The 25771-nt window shown below is 36.7% G+C and overlaps 1 protein-coding gene across 1 annotated transcript; it reads left to right on the forward strand.

The window, feature by feature from the left end:
• The first annotated feature begins 10768 nt into the window (after positions 1 to 10768).
• LOC113296173 (ABC transporter B family member 15-like) lies at positions 10769 to 15099 on the forward strand. Its single transcript, XM_026544501.1, has 7 exons — positions 10769 to 11002; positions 11086 to 11140; positions 11236 to 11426; positions 11525 to 11982; positions 12078 to 12618; positions 12720 to 13583; positions 13716 to 15099. The coding sequence occupies exons 1-7, from the start codon at positions 10769 to 10771 to the stop codon at positions 15066 to 15068; spliced, it is 3696 nt and encodes a 1231-aa protein (XP_026400286.1). The 3' UTR covers positions 15069 to 15099.
• The last annotated feature ends 10672 nt before the right edge of the window (positions 15100 to 25771 follow it).

Genomic DNA, 25771 nt, shown 5'->3' on the forward strand with positions numbered 1-25771 from the left:
TTTGATTGACTAGCTATGTATACGGATCTTTGTAACTTCCTGTAATGTAACTACTATAAATATAGTTCAATGTAGATAAACTCGTGACTGTTGTGCGAGAAATTCCAACCTGTGTTACCCAAATTTCTTCAATATCCATGAAGAAGTTTCCTGATCATTTGATGTACTCATTAAAATAGCTAATTCCCCATCCGACTTCCATCAGTTTCGACCGTTTTTGTGTCGTGAAGAAACCATGAACTCATCCTCGAGAGTATTAGAAAGTCGAGTAATATGGGATTCTTCCCTTGGAACATCAAACCCAAGTATATGTTCAAATTCTATCACATTATGGTACTACCAATGTATCTGACCATCCAAGTATAGAGGACCATCTACAAAGGCAAACCTATATGCAGCAGAGAGGGATAGTGGGCTCAATCTTCTCAATTTATGTTCACCAGTAGTCCATGTACGACCCCGAACTGTCAAGACCTCCACAACCATACATTTAACATCACCATCTTCTTCAGTTTCAGGAGCATGACATTACTTGATATGCATATGACTATATGTTTCCTGCTTGTGGATCAAATCCTAAACCACTCAACTTGGCTCCTTCCTTCGTATATTTCCCCTAACAACGGGAAGCTTGTCTCATCAAAGTGATAGTCTGAAAATCTAGCGGTAATGAGATCTCCTGTCAAAGGTCCAAAATAGCGGATAATTGTTGGGGATTCGTATCTAACATAAATACGTAATCGTCTTTTGGGACCCATCTTAGTACGTTGTGGGGCGTAATAGGCACGTATACAACACAACCAAAAATGTGTAAATGTGAAATATCATGCTCATACCTAGTTATAAACTGGTACGCGGAAAATGGTTGACTAACGCTGGGTCTAAAGAGAATAAGTAATGGTGCATGCAATATGACGTACCCCCATGCAGTAATAGGCAGGTTGGACTGCATAACCAATGCCCTAGCTATCATTTGTAACCTTTTGATGGTAGCTTATGTGAGGCCATTTTGAGTGTGTACGTGGGGTACAGGGTGCTCTACATCAATTTCGATAGATATACAAAAATCATCAAATCCTTTAGATGTATTACAAAGTGATAATGGGTAATAAGGGTGGTGAGCCCTTAAACATATAACTTTTGCTAGGAGATTTGCAAAGGAAGCATTTCTTGTGGACGGTAATGCAACGTCTGACCAACGGGCGGAAGCATCTACCAGAACCATAACACCTGAATGGTCCGCACTTTGGATGTATAAGTCCGCACTCTAGAATGAGAGAGGGGTTGCACATCAGTTGCTTTAGATGGAAGTGGCTGGCAGACGTTGTTACTTTGCACTGTAACTGTCTTCTGTCCGATTTGACTTTTTAATTGAAAGAAATGACATGTCCTTGTGAGTTCTTTAAAATGCATATAATCATATCACGAATTGGGTGTCCCAAACGGTCGTGCCAAAGCTTGTATAAGTCACTATTCAACAGTTTATCATTGGTAACACCATATGATTCGATAATCCGAATAGTAGTAGTTTACAAGCCACTAGAGTGACTCATTAACTTCTCTAGAATGCGTTTTCTTCCACACATATTAGAGATAGTATTTATATATTCAATTCCATTTTCACAGTGAGTTTCCAAATGATAACCATTTACACGGATATCTTTGAAGCTTAACAAGGTACGGTTATCTCTGGTGTAGATAGAGCTTTTGTGACTTTAATCATTGTGCCATTTGGAAAAAAGAATTGAGCATTACCTCGCGGGTATATTAATTTTATGTCCCTAGTTTTAACACCCTACAAATATATCCTTATACAACAATCAATATATCCCTATTTTTTAATAACCTTATCTATTTAAAATTAGATTACCTTAATACCCTCACTTATATAATATTTTTCTTTATTTCAAAGTGGAACAAATTTTTTCCACTACCACTTCATCCGCACCACCACCAACATTCAACTACCATGCACCAGCAATGTTCAACGACCACCACCTACCAATCGCCATCACCACTAATATTCCACCATCACTCCGTCACCACCACCATTACACCTACAACAGTACACCACCACCATTAGTCTGCCGCCACCACCACTGGTTCGGATAATTTTGTATCAACAACATTAGTTGATTAAAATAAAAATAGTTACAATAGTAGAAGTTGATCTAATTTAAGGGATCAAAAACAGTAGTTGATTCAAAAAAAAAAAAGATCAACAGTCAGAGTCTATCCAATTTAGGGGATCAACAAATCCTCTAAATTTGATCAACAATGAAAGTTGATCCATGTAATGGAATCAACAACCAAAGTTTGATACAAAAAATTGACATACGAATGAGTGAACTTGGCGTGAGTCGAACATGCATCATCTTACTTGGAGTCATTCATGCTACCATTGCACCACAAATTCAACATTTGAAGAACTTTACATGATTTGAACTACAAGCATGATTTAAACTACAAGCATAATTTAAACTACAATCATGATTATACTAATCCAAGGAAATATTGTCAACATTAGGAGTTGATCGGATCAACAAAAATAGTTGATCCCATAAAAATTGGGTCAACAACAGTAGTTGATCCCATAAAAAATTGGGTCAACAACAAGAGTTTATGGGTTCAACAACCGTAGTTAATCCCATAAAAACCGAAGTCCATAGATATACACGAACAAATTGTAACTAAGCAATTCAAAGAAATTGAAACATGCATCATTTTGACAATTGCAACAAGGTATATACAACAAGACTACAACAAAACAATATCATCAAAATGTATACCTCTTTCCTTTGTAGCCTGAAGAAACCACAGTACCACCGTCTCCCAAACCACCAAAAATTCACACCAAATATCAACAAGTACAACAACCAGAACCACCATTCTACTATTATTTCCATGACTAGTTTATCATTCGAACCTCACCACCACCACCACCAGCAATCACACATCTCTACCACCAACAATCATTCGAACCTCACAGTACCACAACAACAACCAGAAACAAATTCATTATTTTAACCTCACCATAGCCAACGATCCAGCCTTTCCATCACCAATTTCATCATTCCAACCAAAACCACCTCAATCTCCATCATTAATTTCATCGTTCTATACTATTCTCATCTACATCATCATCATTAAATTACCAGAAAACAAAATTGAAGACCTAAATCTCTATCTCCATCGCTTGGATCTTCAACCGATGAATTAACCTTAATTTGAGAAGAAGAATAAGAAACTTTTGATGGTGACTATGAATTCGATTTCAAAACTTTAATTGGTTTCAGACAAAGATATCTCTCAAAATCCCAAACCGTTTCTGAAAAATTTGTCTCAAATGAACCAAAAATAAGTATCAAATCGTTTCATTGGGTCTTAATATGTTGGCGACCACGGAGATGGTAGTAGTGGTGATGACGGAGGTGGTGGCGGTGACGATGAAGATGGTGGTGGTGGTGGTCGTTCAGGAGAGGAGGAGAGCGAGAACATTAGAAAGAAGAAGATTGATTTTATGTGGCCAAGAACGGTATAAGATCTAATCTATTAGACAGGGAGGGTAGAATATGTATTAAATGTTGTTTGGATTTCCATCTAAACTGGGAAGGATATATTTATTGTTGGAAAGGATAATTATGGAGATCTATCAAAAGTAAGGATATTTATACAATTTCCACTTACCTCCCCCAATGATCACTTGTGATGATCCAATTATCGTAGTCACAGAGGATTTATAAGGAATTTAGTCAACGAATAATTATCTATTTTTTAAAATAGTGTGTGTGGTGCCACTATCAGCTAGGCACTCAATCTCTTCTGAGGATGACATTCCTTCCGTTGTCTGATTGTAAAGAAAGGGAGAAGGAGAAAATAAGCGGCACAGAATGAGAGATGGAGATTCCCATCTTTGAATCGATGATAACGGAGAAGAAAAAAAAAAATTCTTTTGCGGCAGAGTAGAGCTCGTGCTTGATAACATATTGGAGTGATTATTAGAAAAAGTAGAAAGGAAGAGAGAAAACAACTTTTCTATTAATCAACGAGGCAACACCATTACATATGTATCATATTATATTTATATAAGGAAGGGAAAACCTTAATATTCTAATGGACCGCACATCCATAAGCATATGCCCTGGAATGGATTCCTTCCTATGTATTAACGAAATGGGCTTCCGCACCCAATACAACCATTGAGTCATTGACTGCCTGCCCAAACTCTAGTTTTACTTGCTTTGCCTACTGATACTTATTTATCCCAGCCAGATCCCCGAATGTAGACCCCTGTATAAGATGTGAAAAACTTTGATCAGCAGCTGACTTCTTGTAGGCAGAGGCAGAACTGGAAATCTTACTTGGGAGGGGCTTGACAAACTAGTTGGGCTTGGATCACAGTTTGTACCGGGCTTAAGCCTAGGTTTTAAATATATTTATGAAAACTTGAAAGTTGAAACAGGTAGCAAGAAAATACATTCTGGAACTTTCTAGTTTTTACCATAGCCTAAGCGAGGGAACGTTAGGCTTTACATTGAAACCTGTTTTGAGGCATACTCAAGTTATCAGCCGAACCTATAATTTTGCCTAAGTTCGGCTGATAACTTAGAGGTTCGGCTGATAACTTTTCAGTCGAACTTAGGAAACTGTATGCCTCAAAATGTTTGAGTATACTTTAAAACAAGTTTCTTTACATCCACGTTGCTCGTATGATGGAAAAACATTACCGATCCAATTTAGGGTCAACACCCTTTCTGATGTTGGCCATCACCTTAGTGGTGTCACCGGGTGAGAGTTAGTGCTATGGTTTTTCCAATTCATAGAGGTGCAACCTGATCCTTGGAAGGTACCTAGAAAGTTACGATAACTATACCAGTATATATGCAACTCCTCTTCGATAAAAGCTGCAGTGATTATCAAAATTCCACTTTACCAACTGGGGTACCAAGTTACCAGTATCTTCAGAAAAAAAAAATCAGAATTAAGGAAAGTCACGAGCAATTGTTGCTTATATTGTAAGTTATCGTGGTTGCGAGATCCACGGCTTTATTTCATCACTGGGTTCTCACGTCCATCTCAAACAGGTTGCTGGGCCTGGCACTGTTAAAATCAAGTTTGAGTGGGAAACAAAAAAGCAGAAGGAGAAACGAAACATTGGTACCATGGTATTTTGATGCTTTTATAGTGTTTGCGTTATATAAAAAATATGAGAACGATGGTGGAACAAAAATAAATTAAACAAAATGAAAGGAATTTTATGAACAAATTATATATACTGTTTTTTTCCTTCTAGCTAGCAGTATCAACCAACTTTTTATAGTGCTCACAACAGATCTGATTCTTATTCATGAGCTACTTGAATCCAGTTTTAGAGATCAAGAAGAGACCTGAGGTCAGGCAACGGGTGATAGGCTTGTTAACACTTCTAAAGGTTGGAAAGAACCACACACTGGATATTATACAATGTCTTACTTAGTTCTTAAAGCTCGTTAGATCTTGGGTTTAATCAAATTGTCTAGTTACTAAGTCTTGGCGTCGACCCAAAAGAGATTGAAACTAGATGTTGCCCTATGATACATAAATGAGGTATATTAATTTACGTTTGCAGATGAGCCTAAGTTCAGTGCACCAACCGAACTCTGAAGCTGATAATATTCTGACAAATACGAAATAACGAGTACTAATTAAATAAACTGTGTGGAAAACAGTTCAGTACGTATCTCAGCAGGAGTACGTACAACAGTACAAGCCCGTAAACAAATTTATAGCGGTTTTGATTACCTTCTTTTCGATAAACGATATATAGGAGGGCGGTACAAAGTATACTGAATGCTGCCTGCGTATCAATATGTAACACCACCAAATTAAAAACCTTCTTCCATCTACAATTTCTCACATTCAATGGTGTCCGCAGAGCAGTGGTCACAGTTAAGTAACTGAGCCAAAGGATAAGGTCGTATAAACAGTAATGAAAAGATGATCAGTTATTAAATGGCGCATGCACTGTCTCACCATATTCATATCTATCCATACCTTTTTTGCATCAGATGTCTTTGTCCTACAACAAGTATTTGTCCCACAGTAATTCATGGAAGCTCCTGGCAATCCATAACTCAAAACACTGCTTTGCTTTCTTTGTTAAAGTGGTGGGGCTTTAACTACTTAGAAGTGCAGAACATTGTCATTTCTTTTTCGTTCTTCTGTGATAAAAAAAAACGCATAAACAGAAAACAATGAATGGATCATAGACATCAGTGTTCGGTGCTGCTGGCACAAGTTTCAAGTCCTAGAAACTGATTTTTTTGCTTCGTTTTTCACGATCCTGCTTCTAACACGTTTACACCTTAACTTTAGCAGCCTTCTTTTCACACCAACCATTAATTTGATGAGCACGAGATAGGGGAAAACAACAAAATTGAACTCTATAAAATTTCATCATGCAGTTATCGTAGGTTTTCCCTTTCGGTGATTCAGGCCAAAACATCCAACAAATTACTCCAGAACCGTCTAAAACCTAACGGAACAAAATTATTGGCTAACTGGGGTCGTGTGATGTCCAATGGATATGATGCTAATGTATCTAACAACGTCACATTTTCGAACAAGCCCTTTGATCTAGCAACATCAAAAATACATGTTAGGAAATGGCATTTAATTCATTCACTTATTTTATGATATTACCACAACCATCATGTATTTAATGTAGGTTTTATATACTGTAAGATAGAAAAAATGCTTGACTATCAAGTGAATGGAAAAATTTTGCTCGGTGAAATGAAACATGAAAGTTACATAACTTGATTGCCTTTAAGATGAACAGAGAATAGTCAACTCTTTATCTTATCTTATTTTACTGACCTGGACTCAACTTTAATTAACTGTATTAGAACTATAGCTAGACTTCATTCACATCATGAGCTTTGATGAAATGACCTAGGAGGAAGAACGTATACAGGTACCCAGAACCAGAAGCTTAAGAACGAAGAAAAGGCCAAATGAAGTGATATAGGTCTCATGACAAGCCATAACCTAAGACGTAAAGCTTCCACACGCAAGACACGTTGCTGTTATTTTGTCATCTTTACTAATATGCCAAGAACAAAAAGCAGATGTTACTTTAGTTTGTTGGTAGCAGGGTAGTAAATGTGCCGAAAGATTTCATAAATATCTGATTCTGATGTCCTTGGCTAAATTATCGGCTTTTGTATTAGATGTCCAAGAGGTATGTTCACATTGCATGCAGGAAGGAAGCTAATAGTAGCATGTATTCGGTGGTGTAACTAGAAAAATTGAATGTAGGAGGGGGCGTAAAAGCTAGTTCGGATTTGAAATTTTTTGTAATATTTTTTATTAAGCATGTAATGTATTTTTCAGCCAGACCAAGTCTTAGAAAACATGCAGTAGTAAAATCAAAGGTTTTCTGGGCTAGTTTTGGGGGTGGCTTGAGGTAGAGGAAGTCAAGCTATACTTCCTCCTCTGTGTTCCTCTGCATGTATCATTGACTGATAGTGTCCATGAGATTGTTGTTGTCATGTGGTTGACCATATCCGATAATTATTTATAATCTACGCGAGGTTTATTTTGGAACATTCTCCCAACACTCTTGAATATTGTAGCTGCACGAAATCTATAACTACACCCTTATGATAATCCAATGATAATTCAAAACATATTAAGTGTAAATTCTCAAATATTATTACAATTCAAGCTAAGTGTAAACCCTAATTTAGAACTCAAGAAACTTTCTCTCCAAAATAACACTTAGACTCGAAAAGATCTCAACCCTCTTTACAATATTCTTTTGCCCTTATATAGGCCTTCACATAATGGATAACAACTAATATTACATAGTGGATGACAACCAATAAAGCCTCTTTCTGACCTAATATCTCGGTTATCTCTACACGATATCTTCACATTTCTTCTATTATCGCACACCTACCGTGACGTCATCGCTCACCTCAATAGTGACTCATTATGATTATATCTTCGCATGTGCTATGAACTTCTCTCAGCACTCTAACTCGTTCCACGTAGGCGATCCGATATTTCGTATCTACAAATATGGTGCCAGAACGAATTTTGTTGGAGTATTCGGTTCTAGTTATTATACACAAAGATGACGATGATAATTAACATACAGTCAAAAACTTAAACTTTTATTTTTCCCAATAAATCCTAATTTTCGGGTAAGTCTATACTGATGTTCTAAACACCTAAAAAGAATCTCGATAGAGGATTCAGTGGTCCTTCGCCATCCTTTCCGGTTTCTAGCATTGGTATATGTGATAGGCACGATAAAACCCCTTCTCTAGAGCTTTTCTTTCACAGAATATCTATCATTTTTATAATTTCGACTAAAGATGCATATAAATATAATGAAAAATCATATAAATAAGCCCCTCATCCCTTTAAAAAAGGAAAGAAAAAAGATAACACTATTGGATTCTATATTCTTTAACTTATTCAGTTAATTCTTCGATCGTATGTCAAATTTTCAATTTTTGATTACTGGCCTGTAATTTTACCACACTTCTTTTTTCTAGGTACCACAATTCAACGTACTAAGATTGGCAATTTTCAATTTTTTTGGTTTAATCGAATAAAGAATAAGGTTAAAACAGGTCGCATTATTTTGCAAGTGTACGAATGGTGGTGGTATTGGATACGGTTCTCATCTCATTGGAGAATAATAAGATGCCAAGAAATCACAACCATCAACAAAATGTCTGACTTCATTTTTCTAACAAAATTTGCTTTTGTAAAGAAAAAACCTTTAAACAAAAAACAATAATAAAGATAGAATAAAATCATATAGTATCTAATTCAATCTAGCCCTCAAACACATAATTAATTTATCATGCAGCCCAAAAAAAAAACAGAAATTTCCATCCAAAACAGTTTAAGATGCACACACGTGTCACGCATGCGCAGTTTGGCCTTGTAATTTACTAACTCACCCTCTGATTTTTCTTTAACTGTTTCTTTTCATTCTCCCTGACTGTAATAATAAAAGTTCCTAATGGTGATTGATTCTCCTTATCTTAAAGCTAAAACATGTTCAGGTGATTCTTTCATTAATTTTCTTTTTAAATTTTGGCGGGTTATTTTTATTGGTTACATTTGATTTTTTATGATTAAGTTTGAATTAGGTAGAGTTATTAGTTGCTTCCACCACATTGTCTTTAGAGAGAAATCTCCATATGTTTTTGTAATTGGTTCAATTCTGGATTGGATGGATATATACATATAGGTTTTAAATTTTGGATTGGATGGGTAATTGAACATAGGTCTTCAGTTTTGGATTGGATGGATATAGGTCTTCAACCTTTTCAGTTAGTCTCACTATCTATTTGATAAAATGCATGACAGATGGTAATTTTTTCATATTCTGCAACTTAGGAGTTGATAGACATTTATACGCAAATCTAACTTGGAATCCAATCTGTGCATTGAATGGTTGCAGATGGGATTGCTCACCTCTAGTTATCATGCATGCACACTGAAAATCTGCTTTGAACTGGAGCTATCTGAGCATTTGATTTCGATTTTCTTTGTAACTAGAGTTTTTGTCTCCAGAATTTTGTTCAGTACCGTTGCAGAGGGGTTCTGTTATACTAGTGTATTTGTATGTGCTACTTTGGCTTACCTATACCTCTAAAGGATTATTGTGGTAGGATTATGAAATAGATTGGTAATGGAGGTATTCATGGATCCGGTTATAATTAGCCAGTTCAATGGATCGAAAGCAAATAAAGACACATTTCTTGTAAACTTCTGTGAATGTGGTTTATCCGCGTCTCTAATTGGATCACTACTGAGTAAGCCAATCATGGCCAATGCTGTACATATTCTAACTACTACTTGTTTTGCAGTACCTAGCATCGTTCTTATTCTTGTTATAGTTCCAATTGGTTTGTAATTTCGCGTTTGCTACCATCTTTGAACTGCTTACACCGAAATTTGCTTTTCTTATACTTTGAACTTCTTTTTCTGTATCAGGAAGTATGAGACATGTAACCTGCAGCCTTAAGTATTCACGTTGAGCTATTGAGGGTTTAACAGTTTGAAGTAGAGAGGGATTCAATGGAAGAATTATGGAAGCATAATCTCTACTTGAAACTGTTAAACTTCCAATAGCCGAATGTGATTTAGCTGTTCCCTACATTAAATCATTTGACCGTGCTACTGTGATGCTGTTTGAGCTTGGTTCAGGACCAGTTCTGAAACCACTTGAGCAGAAGAAAGACGATATTATCAAGATGGGGATTCAGGGATCTTCCACATCTCCAGCCAAAGTGAATTCCAGTCTTGACAGGTGCATGGTTGGGTTAAGATGAAAGGGTAGTTTAGTCAAGCGAAAGATGGAAAGCGCACTTAATCATCTAGATATACCGAAAAGAGGACTTTTGGAATTTGATATATAATATGGGGGTTGCAGACAAAAAAAAAACAAAAGAAAATGAAGGTATGTGTCAAAAAAGATCCCATGGAAAGGAGAAGAAAAAAGAAAAACAAAATGGGGTAACCTCTATCCATATATAAAAGGTTGTTCCCCTATCAAGGGTATAAGTCTCATTCATTGAGTAGTAAAAGAAGAGAAGTCTCATTCATTGAGTAGTAAAAGAAGAGAAGTCTCATTCATTGAGTAGTAAAAGAAGAGAGAGAGAGGGCAGAAAGATATGGGCAATTAAGAAGGCTTTTAAAAGCCAAAAACAAAGAGAGAAATTGTATCAATTTGCTTGACTAGAGAGGACTAGGAGAGGAAATGGGTCATACTGAGAAGAAGAAGAAGAATGGGAGAAAATATTCCATGATAAGTTCAATTTTCATGCATGCTGATGATGTAGATATTTTGCTAATGATTTTTGGATTTATCGGATCAGTTGGTGATGGTTTTGGTACTCCATTGTTGTTATTAGTAACTAGCAAGTTTATGAATAATCTTGGTGTTGGTTCTTCTGGTGCTGATCCTCATCTCTTTCTTCACAACATCAATAAGGTACTCTCTTTATCTCCCTCACTCTCTTTCTCTCTCTCAAAGTTGTTTGATGTTTGATTGAATGAAATCGGTGTATGTGGCAGAATGCGGTGACACTCATGTACATGGCATGCGGATGGTGGGTTGCATGTTTTCTGGGTAAATATCTTTTGATATGAATGTTGAATTCTTTGCCTTGTTTTCTGGTGTGAGAGTTCTTTATTGGCATGATTGAATTATATTGATTTTTGCAGAAGGGTATTGTTGGACTAAAACAGGAGAAAGGCAAGCATCAAAAATGAGAGAAAAGTACTTAAAAGCAGTCTTAAGACAAGATATCAGTTACTTTGATCTTAAATCATCACCATCATCAAATACTACCACTGAAGTCATTGCAAATGTTTGTAATGATAGTTTCATCATTCAAGATGTACTTACCGAAAAGGTACGTCCGACATGGAAAATCATTTGAATCAGTACAGAGGGTTTATATGTACATATATTCTAACATTATACTGTATGATTGTCTTGATGATTTTTCAGGTTCCAAACTTCTTAATGAACTGTTCAATGTTCGTCGGAAGTTATGTGACAGCATTTCTACTAATGTGGAGATTAGCATTAGTAGGGTTTCCATTTGTGGTATTTTTGATTGTTCCTGGTTTGATATATGGGAGAACTTTGATGAGTCTATCAAGGAAAATGAGAGTAGAATATAACAAAGCTGGGTCTATTGTAGAACAAGCAATTTCGTCGATTAGGTCGGTTTATTCCTTTGTCGGCGAAGAAAAAACGGTTGCTGAATTTTCCGAAGCACTTAATGAATCGGTTAAACTCGGATTGAAACAGGGCCTAGCTAAGGGATTAGCACTTGGAAGTAATAGTGTCACTTTTGCTATTTGGTCATTTTTGTCTTGGTACGGTAGTAGATTGGTTATGTACCATGGTGCTCAAGGTGGAACTGTTTTTGCTGTTGGTGCCGCTCTTTGCTCCGGTGGCCTGTAATAAATTCTCTCAAACTCTTAGTGATTTCAACTTATTTGCTCTGTTTTTCTCTGTTTTAATCTGTTTCACTTTTGCTTCCTGTCCATGTCAGATCATTAGGAGCTGGACTTTCAAATGTGAAGTGCTTTTCAGAAGCTTGTGCGGCAGGAGAAAGAATAATGGAGGTGATAATGAGGATACCGAAAATTGATTCTGATAGCACTAAAGGCAAGATTTTACCGAGCATCTCAGGTTCAATTGAATTCAAGAACGTTGAATTCGCGTATCCATCAAGGCCCAAAACCTTAATTCTTATGGATTTCAACCTGAATATCGAAGCGGGTAAGACGGTTGCGTTAGTCGGTGGAAGTGGTTGTGGAAAATCTACTGTGGTTTCACTTTTACAAAGATTTTATGATCCACTTGATGGGGAAATTCTTATTGATGGGATCAAGATACATGAATTTCAACTTAAATGGTTAAGAGCACAAATGGGTTTAGTAAGTCAAGAACCTGCTTTATTCGGCACTTCAATCAAAGAAAATATACTTTTTGGAAAAGAAGATGCCACCATGAATGAAGTCATTGATGCAGCTAAAGCTGCAAATGCTCACAGTTTCATCTGTCAACTCACAATAGGATATGATACCCAGGTATGCTCTTTTCTTAACCATTACAGCATATACAAATTCGCGTAAAGTATTCAAATTCTGTATATTCAATACTAGAAAAATCATAAATTGATTGTAAACAGGTAGGTGAGAGAGGAATTCAAATGTCTGGTGGACAGAAACAGAGAATTGCACTTGCAAGAGCATTGATAAAAGCACCAAGAATTCTTTTGCTGGACGAGGCGACAAGTGCATTGGATTCAGAATCAGAAAGAAATGTACAAGAAGCACTTGATAAAGCATCACTAGGACGGACCACTATAATAATCGCTCACCGTCTCTCTACAGTTCGTAATGCAGATAAAATTGCTGCAGTTCAGAACGGGCATGTCATGGAAACCGGGTCACATAGTGAATTGCTCAAGCTTGAACATGGTTTGTATTCTTCTCTCGTTCGTATCCAAGAGATGACAGACAAGAGATCAACAATGCAGAAGGAAATCCTCAATGGTAACTCAATGCCATGTATTTGTGGAAGTATGAGCCAGTCCAATTCGAAGAATTCTTTGGTAAGTCCAGTTCTAGAAGAATGCAATAACTCTGGGAAAGATTGCAGAATACCACCGTTTTGGAGGTTATTAGCACTGTACCAGCCCGAGTGGAAACAGACCTTATTAGGGTGTGTAAGTTCGATGCTATTCGGTGCAGTACAACCGTTTTATTGCTTAGCAATGGCTAATATGATCTTCGTATATTTCTTGAATGATCACAGTCAGATCAAGGTAAAGACCATGATTTATTCTTGTATATTTGCTGGACTGGCCATATTTTCATTCGTTGTGAATTTGTGCCAACATTATAACTTTGCTGTAATTGGAGAGTACTTGACTAAGAGGATAAGAGAAAGGATGTTATCAAAGATTTTGACATTTGAAGTTGGATGGTTTGATCAAGATGAGAACTCTAGTGGTGCAATTTGTTCAAGGCTCGCAAAGGATGCTAATATGGTAAGCTGTCTTTGCTACTCTACTAGCTAATTTTGCATAGATATCTTTATGCACACACCATATTAACTATGGCAGAATCCGATAGTTTGAAATCAACCATGCAAGTTGTCTTACAGTTGTTTTACGTTGCAGGTGCGATCGTTGGTGGGAGATAGAATGTCCCTTCTAATCCAAACCTTTTCCTCCGTAATCATCGCGTGCACAATGGGCTTAATCATAGCATGGCGTCTCGCAATTCTTATCATTGCCGTCCAACCTTTGATTATCATATGCTTCTATGCTCGCCGCGTCCTGATAAAATCAATGTACAACAAATCCAGAACAGCTCAAAATCAAAGTAGTAAACTGGCTGCAGAAGCTGTATCAAATCTTAGGACAATCACTTCATTTTCTTCTCAATCAAGAATCCTAAATATGTTTCGTGAAGCCCAATTAGAGAACACTCGTCTGTCATGGATTGCTGGGCTTGGTTTGGGCTTTTCTCAATCTATCATCACTTTCTCATGGGCTTTAAATTTCTGGTATGGTGGGAAACTGGTGTTCCAAGGTGAAATGACAACAAAATCATTCTTGGAAGTTTTCATGATTTTAATCAGCACTGGACGTGTAATTGCTGAAGCTGGAAGCACAACAAGTGATCTAGCTAAAGGTTCTGATGCAGTCGGGTCTGTATTCACGGTTTTGGACCGGTACACTAGTATCGAGCCGGAAGATCCAGATGGGTATCAGCCCGATACATTAACGGGCCAAATCGAGTTCCATGATGTCCATTTCGCTTATCCGAACAGACCCGATTTGTTCATTTTAAATGGGTTTAATCTTCGTATCGATGCGGGTAAATCAACGGCTTTGGTAGGAAGAAGTGGGTCCGGAAAATCAACAATAATCAGTATGATTGAAAGATTTTACGATTCATCGAAAGGGATGGTTACGATCGACGGTTTGGATTTGAAGTCGTACCATTTGAGGTCACTTAGGAAACACATTGGATTAGTCAGTCAAGAATCAACACTATTTGCTGGTACCATCAGAGAGAATATTTTATACTGCACCGACCATGATAAAATTGGTGAAACAGAGATGATCAATGCAGCTAGAGCATCCAACGCTCACAATTTCATTTCAGGACTTACAGATGGGTACGACACGTGGTGCGGAGACAAGGGTGTACAATTATCAGGTGGACAGAAACAACGTATTGCTATAGCCCGTGCTATACTGAAAAATCCTAGGATTTTGTTACTGGATGAAGCAACAAGTGCACTTGATAATCAAAGTGAGAAAATTGTTCAAGAAGCGTTGGATAGTTTGATGGTAAATAGGACTACTGTGGTGGTGGCACATAGAATGAGTAGTGTACAAAATTGTGACCTCATTGCTGTTCTAGAAGAAGGTAAAGTTGTGGAGAAAGGCACCCATTCTTTATTATTGGATAAGGGGCCTAGTGGATATTATCACTCACTTGTTAATTTTCAAAGAAGTTGATACTAATCAAACTGTTTCCTTTTCTCATGTACATTGTTTGGTTTGTCTTTTAATCAAATCAATACGACGCCTTTGTGACATTAAAATCCTGATCAATCAATCATATATTAATTTTTTTTCTTTTTTGGTAAACGAAATTTATTAAACAGAAAAGCTTACCAGCCTGGGAAAGGCCCTCCCCATTACATCAGAATTCAAATTATCACCCAAAAAATAAGGAGGCCCTCCCGTTGTACAATCAGTAAATAATAAATATCACAAAATTTTATTGGTTTTTGAAAAATTTGAGCAAATAGAGAAATTCAAAATTCTATCGGTTTTTGAAAAATTTGGATTTGGGGTTACTACCTTTCTTTCAACATCAACATTCACAAGATCACTCTCCCGGCCTTTCTTGGGTTGCATTATCAATCTAACATAAACGGTTACTTCCCTGTTGATTACAATGAAGTGTTCTCCCAACCCTTTTGCATCACGAGAGTTGATGTTCATGGTTTCTTCTTCATATTTATGTAATATATTTTCCCACATGGTCCTACCATGTTGTTGTGCACCATCGATACAATCTTGGGCAAAAAAACATAATTACGACAAATGCATTCATCTTCTGTCATGGTGTATTTTTCACCCCCGGACTTTGACCTTTTTACTTTTATCGTTGCCTTGGCTTTGAGATTGTGAATCCATATGACAAGAAATTAAGAATTGTAGAGAAGGTGTGATTGTTTTAGATTTGAAGAAGATTGAGAGATTGAGAAATTTTAGAGAGATTAAGAAATTCTAGTGTGAGTTGAAATGAGTTTGAAATTGAGTATTTATAGAGGGAAAAAATTGTAGCCGTTGGATGATGAACTGATGAGTGATTATCAACTGACTAACGCTGGAATGACCAGCGAGCGATATTTAGACCATCTAGCGATGGAAATTCTATCACCCGCTGGAAAGTCTGTCGTGTATGCCTATATGTTATAATTGACATATAGGCATATAAGTTTGGCACTTTGGCATACCCATAGTGGGTACATATGTGACAAAATTTGATGTTTGTCATATGCATAGGAATAGGCCTTACCATAGTTTTTCTTTTTTTCCCTCCTTCTAAATTTGGAGAAACTGAATATCATTTTCATGAGGAAAGATTCCACCTCACGCTTTTATTCTCACTTTATCTCACACGTTAGGCGTCGTTTTTGTAATAAAAATCAGACGATAATGGATTTGAACCTAATATTTTGTGATATGTTCCTCTTACAAAGTTTGACATTCCTACTATCAGCATATTCTGAAATGTAGAACACCAACATCTACTATTTTGAAAATGAGTTTTGAAAATCAACGGATTTTTAGATATTGAAGTAAAAAACAGTAGATTATGAGGTTTAATATCTTAAAAAGCACTCATTGGTAGGTATGTAGAGATTTGTAAGAGGAACATATGCCAAAAATATTAGTTACAAATCCGATATTGTTCGATTTTTATTCACAAAATAGCTAGACATCCGATATGTGACATAATATGAGAATAGAAGTATGAAGAAATCTTTTCGCTTTGAAAAATAAAAATAATTTAGTGATTACTTGGACATTCCATATGGCTGTTGAGTCAATCCACCAAAAGATCCGGATAGATTGTCCAAATTGCACGAAAACATACTAACATACCCAAATTTGGAATCCCTGTTTTTACCAGAGACGAAGGGCCGTTTTTATGTGTACTTGATGTTGTTTAAATAGACAGTCTGTTCAAGAAAAAATAAAAATATAGTAAGATAAAGTCATAAGAGTCGTGAGATTAAGTCTCAACAACAATCCCTCACAATACATTTTAGGTATGACTGAACGAGGGATGGAGCCAAGGGTTCGTTAACACTGGCTTTAGCCACCATAAATTTAATAAAATTATTCGCCTTTATGTTTATCTTATATTTTGTAGGTAGCCCACCTAATATTTTATATTTAGTCCCGTGAAACCGCTAAGTTTATTAAAATTTAGTTTTTAGCCCTTCCTATCTTTAACTTCCGGCTCCTTGGACGTTTGAGAGAGATCAATCATAAAACAACTTCGATATTAATATTTAGCTACTAATCAAAGAAAATAAAAAGATACCACACTTTGATTTGATGTGTTATAGGTAATGAACGCGCAATTGGGGATATGGAAATTAATTGGGGATATGAATTACTTCCCCTAGCCAAAGGTGTCTGTTAAGGGATGTTTTTTGGGCCGAAAATACTAAAACACCCTTAGATTAATTAAAAAACATTATGAAAAGACTGTTATACCCTTTCAACTAAAACATAAAATCAAAAACCAAATCATTTATCCCCCATTCTACACTATCAGTTCCGGCACACATTAGGTTAGGGTTTCGAAAAAAAAAATTCTTCATCTTCTTCATCGTTCACGCCATCGTTCTTCATCGTCGATTAATCGTTAATTCAAAAATTTCTTCGTCGATTAAAACCAACCCATAAGAATGCCTCCAAGAAAGAAATCATATGCCCAATCTAAATCAAAATCGATTGCTCAACAGAAATTAAAGAAAAGGATTGCTTTGATTGCTCCAGAGCAAGACCACGAAGAACAAGAGTTATCGGACGATCAACTACTCAGAAATATGGCTTCTGTGAAAAGGTAAGTCATTTAAAATTGTTTAATTAGTGTTTCAATCGATTTCTAGCTATGGGTTTAGGTCAAAATCGCGAAACCCTAACTGAAACAGTTGAGTTTCAGTAGTTCTGACACTCAATTTCGTATGAATACCACACTGGAAATCAGTACCGGCATTCAATCTAGGATGAAGACCACACCGGTAGTCAGTTCCAGCATCTAATTTAGGTTGAAGACCCCACCGGAACTTAGTTTCAGCATTGTATTTAGGATGAACACCACTTCTGAACCTAGTACGGCATTGATTTGAACTATTACGTGTACGCCAGTAGTAAGCTTCTAATAAACAGAAAACTCTAGTATTTTGTTATTTGTACGGGAATACATTTTAGGTTATATATCATGTCGGTACTTGAGGTTTGGTATCCAGAAACTTTAGAACTACTACCGGCGTCCTCGACAATTTTTTTTCAATGCCGATACTGTGTTCCGACATTTGTTTTTATTTTACGTATCTGCCGGTACTGGTGTTTTCTTATCCAGGAATTTGTTATAGTGTACCGGCATCCTAGAAATTTATTTGTCAATGCCGGTAGTTACTCTCGGCATGTAATCGTTTGAATTTACAAAGCCGGTATTAGCTCCCGACATGTTCGATAATTTTTTCAGGATGCCGGTAGTGATGATTCTATGCCGTAATGTGGTGTATCTATGCCGGTATTAGAAATGAAAGTTAGTTGTCTTATATTTATTTCGTGCTTCTTTTGAAATAGATCTAAAGCAAAGGAAGCTAAATCAAAGGAAGCTAACAAAGAAAAAGCTAAAGATGCTGTCACTAAGAAAAAAAAGAAAGGATGGTCTTGATACTCCTCGGTCTCTGCCTCCTCGAGGGAAAGACCACGGTCGCAAAATCCGATTGGGGGCTGATACAAGAGGTGAAGTTTGGGAGTCGTGACCGTAGTAAACTCGTAATCCGTGAATCTACCGGAGCAGTTGAGGAGGAAGATGAACAAGATGAAGAGGAAAGTGAGAAGGAAGATAATGAGATTGATCAAACTCAATTAGCAAACCAAAGCCAAGGAGTAGTGGAAGAAGGTGGTCCAAGTCAACAACCCAAACAAGGCAAGGGGAAAGGCAAAGGAAAAATAAAATTTAAAGGTTTGCACCTTCCTCATGTTATTGACATGATACCCGACCTTGATCATGGTAAAATTTGGGACGCGGCTTCGCATGATCCGGGGTATCTATTTGGCTACAAGGACTCGTGGGCTCGTACTATATATCAAACTTATGTAATAATTTCTATCTCGTGCATATTTATTGTTTTGTATTTATACAAAATATGTTGATCGTATTATCTCCTAATTATAGGATCATACGAAGGCTGTGCGTGTTTTCCGAAACCAAGCCGCGGCTCATTGGGATTTGTCTAAGGAGCATGAAGAGGTTCAACCAATAGTTAAGGAATCTGGTCTATATCCTTTGGTTGAAAATAATGTGAAGCGATATATTGTGACAGTCAATTGCTTCGTCGAAAGGTATCATGGTGAATCAGATACCATGCACTTCCCCTTTGGCGAGATGACCTTGATCCCGGAAGATGCTCAGAACATTCTAGGCTTGAGTGTTACCGGAAAATCAATTGCAGAAGGACATAATCATTCTTTTGAGCTAAAATGGACGAAGTTGCACGAGCTTACTAAAAAGTTGCTTGGTTGGGACTACAAAACTTCTGTGAAAAGCTTCTATCCATCTAAGATTAGTAGGACAAAGACCATCAAGCTGACCCTGCTTAAGGACAAGTTTCAAAACTCAAAGGAAATAAGTTTGAAGGATGAATGGGACCCCGCACAGATTCTTTATACAGCTGCTGCGTACCTGTTATTCATCTTGGGCACTAGGGTATTCCCTGACACTAGTGGCAACAGGGTTAGTGCAAACTACCTTCAATACTTGGATCCGTTGGAAGATGTCTTTAGCTATTCTTGGGGCACCGTGGTAATGGCACATTTGATGACGGAGATGAGAAGGGCCTCTAAGGCGGTTTACAAACCAATTTGTCAGGAATTTCACTCTACTCCAGGTAATTTTGTTTTTAAACTTATTTTCTTATTTATATTGTTCACATGTACCCTTTTCATGAACTTAGAAACAAAATTTACTGATTTTTATATGTATCATTTTCACATTTGTATAGGTGTGGGCTTATGAACATTTCCCAACATTGTTCAAGGACAACCCCTTCTTGAAGTATTCCCATCCTTGTATTGTACGCCCGGCCACCGAAACAGTGCCTCCACAAGCAGAATCTATCTCCACAACTGCTGAAAAACTTACCGTACCCGTACTTCTAAAGACCCTCACGTTGGTGGTACGTAATTCTTGTTCACTTCCTATTATTAGAATTATATCTATAAACTGATAAAAGTGAACATACTAATGGAATAATATGACAACAACGTTCGCGGCTAAGAAAATTGAGAAACTGGTTTAAATGCAAGAACAAGGAAGGAGAGGTTCTGACCCCGACAAAAATGAAGACGGTCGAGGAAAAGATAGACAAAGTTGGAGATCCATATGCAAATGACTTGTGGAAGGAAACGAAGAAGAGGGTTCACAAGAAGCCAAGGACCGAGTGATTTAAGATGTTTGTTAATGTTTCTTTTATAGTATTAGTTATGTCTTTGAACAATGTACTGTCGGTTTATGTTTTTTTTGTGTCTTGCTAAACTTTGAACATCTTTGTTTCATTTGTTTTCGGTTTGGAACATCTTAACTTTACGTATGGTTTTTTAAACAATCTAGTCTTTGCTTATGTTATTTTGTGTGTCTTGCTAAAGTTTGAAGTTGTTTTTGCCTTAGAACATATTATATTGGTAAATCTATGTCAAACATTACAATATTTATGTTTTTTTTCAGAACCGGCATGGTCGAAATTGTAAGAACAATGCCGGTATACTGATTTCTTTTCCGGACCAAAGGAATTTATAATTCTGCATTGATACGCTTTTCTCGACAATGCCGGTACTCTTTCTTTTCCTCACACATAAGTGATCTGTGTAGAATTACGGCATTATTAGGAAGTTAGTTTCAACGCCGGCACTAAACCTGATAACTCTGTGTACTTATGGTGCTTTTCCGGCATAAAATAAAAAAGACTTTCTAAGCCGGGATCATTTCCCGGCATTGTAAAGTTTGAACTAAATTACGCCGGCATGTCATAGCATATGGTTTAATGATTACAATTCAAACTTCCAAAAAAACAAAAGGTTGTGTAGCAGTGCACCACACATTTCCAAATTACTCTTCATCACTTTATAATCTATGAATAGGAATGTCTCCCTTCTCCGGGTTAATTGATAGCTTCAACGCATCGCACAATTGGTGGTTCTCCTCATCAAATTTCATCCATTCCTCCGAGTGATTGAGGACTATATTCTTGTTTTTAGTCAACGGACAAACCGGTGGAAATGGACAATTTTCCTTGAGCTTCAGAATAATGAAATGATTCTCGTTCACGAACGTCAAGACAACTCTTCTCTTCTTAAGATATCCTTCGCACTTTTGCCAATTTGGCGTATAAGTTGTTTGTTCGGGGAAAAAATAATGAACAACACAGTTAAATGTATCCACCACAAGATGCCCACAAACCGGCATTTTCATCCAATCTTCAGTAGGAAGGAACTTCATCTCGTTCTCTGGCCCTAACACCCGATCATGCAAACTATCAAACCCTTCTTCATCATCTACCAATTGTTCGTAACATCTCTTCTTTTTCATAAGTTGCTCGGCCATCCTCTTTCTAGCGTATCGGCATGGTGTCATCCCTTTACTAACCGCCGTCTCAAAGATTCCTAATTTTTCGGTCACGACATGATAGCCACAATTTCCATCTCCATCGACATCATCCGTATATACAATATACTCGCGAATAAACGCGGGAAGTTAGTCTACATAACCTTCTATTTTGGCATGGTAATGTCTATAAGTTTTACCTTTTTTGGAATCCTTATACATCTTCATATTAACAATTTGCAGCTTAATTATATCCATTACATCCTCTGCAATCTCTACACTTCCAATGTCTTCGGTATGTGTTGGGAGTCCGTACTTCCTTGACCTACCCCATCACTTTTTAAAAGGGACTACTTCACCATCGTGTTGTTGATGAACAGACATGCTCGTACGAGTACCACACCATATAATCCCATTCCTTTTCATTGGTTTCTTTGTCTCTTCAATAGAATACAATCTTAAAGGGGCAATCATTCTTCCTCATACGAGTCTTGTATATCCTATTAGTCTTCTTTAGATATACATAACCCTTTCTCTTATGTCGATCCTTCTTATTATATTTCCCACTTCTCTCGCAAACCATCTCAAAACGATAATCTGAACGTTGGGTATTCCTCACCAACGCACACATGTGTTTAAGTGCCGTCTCTTTTGCCCAAGCAATTGCTTCCTCTGGAGATTTTATTCCCTACATTAGGACAACAATGAAAGATTATAAGGTTCATTAAAAGCAATCCCCACATAAAGTTTTAAAGACTAGGTGAAAAGTATTGTTTGGTAACATACCTGAGGTATTTTATAGTATTCGGACGTATCCTGACCAAGCGGTTTGGAATTTGTTGGATCAATGTAGGGAACAATCTAAGGAATGAACGAAAAAAAACTGAATTAGTTCACAAAAAAATTAAATTACTATACTAGTTCCGGCATGCTCGACGACACTTCCGCCAAAATAACCAAAGCCGAAAACAAGTGTCGGCCTTCAAGAATAATGTTCCGGCATTTCGTAAATAAACTTGAAAAGAGGATATAATTTTAAACACTACCGGCATCGTATTTTCATGAATATTAATGCCGGAAAATATAATAACGGCATGCACGATCCACAAGGATTGAAGCCGGAACATGGAGTCGGCATGCTCGATAAATTTAACACCAAGACGAAAAACTACTAACAAAGTGACTAATTTCTGAATATTTTTCTAGTGGTACTGGCATGGTCGATATGTAAGGTTTCAAGCCGGTATATTGTGCCGTCTTTGTCCATAATTTTCAAACCACGCCAGTATATGGTGCCAACGTGCTCGATAACTTTTATACCACGCCGGTACCTATGTTCAAAATTCAATTAACTCCGGGATGTTTTTCTAGGGGTACCAGCATGGTAAGTTAGGAGAGAACCATGCCGGTGGTAGGTAAAAAGTTAACTGCGTGCCGGCATGGTTTTGTTGGATGAAGACAACGCCGGAAATTGTTTCAAAATGGGGGATGACAGTCGCCGGCATGTAAATATTATGAATACCATGCCGGTTTAGGGAGTTCCAGCGTAGTATTCATACTACGTGTATGCCGGCACAAAGCTTTTTCGACCTCTTTGAAGCATTACCTGTGTGTTGGGGTTGCTTGTATGTTGAACATGTTTACTTTCTTTGGTTGGTTCTTCGAAAAACATTTCATTCTCACGAAAATCATGATCCAAAGGTGTTGGTTCATCATATAACTCCAATTGTGAGTTGTTATCATTAACCGAAGATTGAAGATATGATTGTTGTTGTAGTTGAGCTAAAGATTCAGCAGCTGCAATTCTCTCATCACAATCATCTTCCATTTTCACAAAAAAATTTCCACCCAAAAATAATTTTCCCTCCTTCTACTCTCACCTCACTCACACAAATTCAAATAAAAATACACACTAATTTATCCCCAAATACTTAAGATTTTACTAATTATTATTAACCACTAAATGTGATTAGTGACGGCTAGATTAGGAATTTAAAAAATAATTACATAAGGGATGACCCAGATTTGATATTAGGATCCCTATTTTATCATGAAACTATATCCTCCAATTAGTTTCTATATCCCCAATTACGCGTTCTTGGTAATGTACTCCACTACTATTCCTACTTCTCACTTTATAACTCATGCATTATATTTTTGCGGAAATGATAGATTGACCGACACTTTTATCCCGAAAAATCCCGCCACTGGCAAGTGCACTGGCCCTACTTTACCCAATTTATGATCTCGATGCTTAGAATGCTATCACAGCCGTCCATTTCCCTCGGGATAGATTTTGCGGGAAAAGTCGTGGGTAGGTGTAGCATCTCCCATATTTTTGTGCATTTGATCAGGATAGATAAAATATCCATGCATTGCACATTCAGTGTTTAAATGTGAGCCCAGAGAAGCAACAACATTCGTGTGTCTCTTTCGTGTTTAAATGTCCCACTACAGTTTATTCCTTTAACCAGAGAAGATCGAAGACATTGATCCAAAATCTTGAGGCATTTGGCATTATCTCATATATATATATATATGTTCATTATCTTGAAAATTATATAAAAATATAAGAAGTTTGTGTGCAAGATATTTGAGGAAACTGAATCACTAAAATATCTAAGATTTAAATGGTAGACCTGATGAGCCGAATTTGATGTGAACAATGAATATTGTTAGTTTTATGATCGGTAGACATGGATTTCTCCACAAAAAGCTACATCTCGCGTCTTGTTGGCAAACCAACATTTTATTCCTCACATTTCAGTTTCCAATCGAGTAGATTTGTAATGTTTTCTTATTCCTTACTCTTGTGTTCATTCTTAATCATTTTGATAGATTATGGATGCTAGAGGATGACTTTGCGGTATTAGTTTTAAAACTTTGAGTTTTTATTTTTTTTACTAATACGATGAGTCAGGACCATTTCTCAAAACGCCCATTTCGAAATAATATAATCTTAATTCGAAACAAACTCCAAACTCCAAAATCAAAACCAAAACATTCAGTTAACTTCATATTTAATACTACTACTAATAAACAACACAAAATTGGTCAATTAACCCAGTAACGATAATTTCTGGGTGAAAAAGATATCTAAAATTTTATGTTGTTTAAATGGACGAGAATTTAAAAATAGCCAGGATGTAAACAATTTCATCCTACCCATTTTCAAATATTTATTCTTATTTTTAATTTACATTAGGATGCATCCAGTTTCACCCTCGCTATTTTTTAAGTTTAAGCCAAGATGAATCCAGATTCATTCTTGCTGTTTTTTTGGTGTCCATTTCACCCATACTTACTTTTACTTATCTATTACAACCAATGTAGTCAATATCGGCCGTATCGGCCGATATATCGGGGATATTTCGGATATCGGTCCAGAACGATACGATAAGAAGGATATCGGGGATACGATATTCGCCCGATAATATCGGCCGTATATGTCGAATATCGGCCGTTTCGGTCAAATATCGGCCGTATCGGTCGATACGAAATTTTCCTATATTTCCTGATATGAGACGGTATTGGTCGTTTTCTATAAAGTTTAAGGGTAATTTTGGCGAAGAAAGTCTTCCGGGTGGTAGTAGAGGTGCATGTAGCTCTCGAACAAGTCTACTAAAGTTACTCTTTTGTTTTTTTGATAAAATTGATGTTATCTATTATATCTTATCCGAAAATGTGTGGAGAAATGTTTAATATAAAATTATAGTCTCTAAATCTAGAACCGATATTTCAACGATAATATCCCCGATATAAAATCGTACCAGTGTATCGGTCCCGGCCGAAATGAACCGATATCCGATATTAACTACATTGATTACAACCATGTTTTAAAAATATCTAGGCAATTGACCCAATTTCTCAATAAACAATTACAAATCTCTCATCATACACATCTCATAACGAGTCCATTAATCCTCACAATCTTTCAAATAAATAAGATTAACAATGTTAACCATAATATGTAACTTGTTGTGTAACAGTCCCGTGAGTTTATAAAGAAAAGAAAAAGAAAAAGAATTATGAGATGACTCATGAGACTGAGTACGGAAAAGTAAAATACCAATCTCCCTTGAAATGCATATAAGATGCGGCCAAACATTGGACTTTGAGTAAGATCAATCCTCGTAAACTTTCGAAACAAACAATCCCGCAGTTCGATCATTGGTATTATATTTTGCATTTGCCGCACCAAATTCATGTATTCTACTCTTATGCATTTGAGGATAAATGATCAATCATGGATGGGCATTTGTAAGACCTGAAAAGAAACAAAATTCGTATGTACTTT

The sequence above is a fragment of the Papaver somniferum genome, chromosome 7, assembly GCF_003573695.1.
Source record: "Papaver somniferum cultivar HN1 chromosome 7, ASM357369v1, whole genome shotgun sequence".
NCBI classification, from domain to species: domain Eukaryota; kingdom Viridiplantae; phylum Streptophyta; class Magnoliopsida; order Ranunculales; family Papaveraceae; genus Papaver; species Papaver somniferum.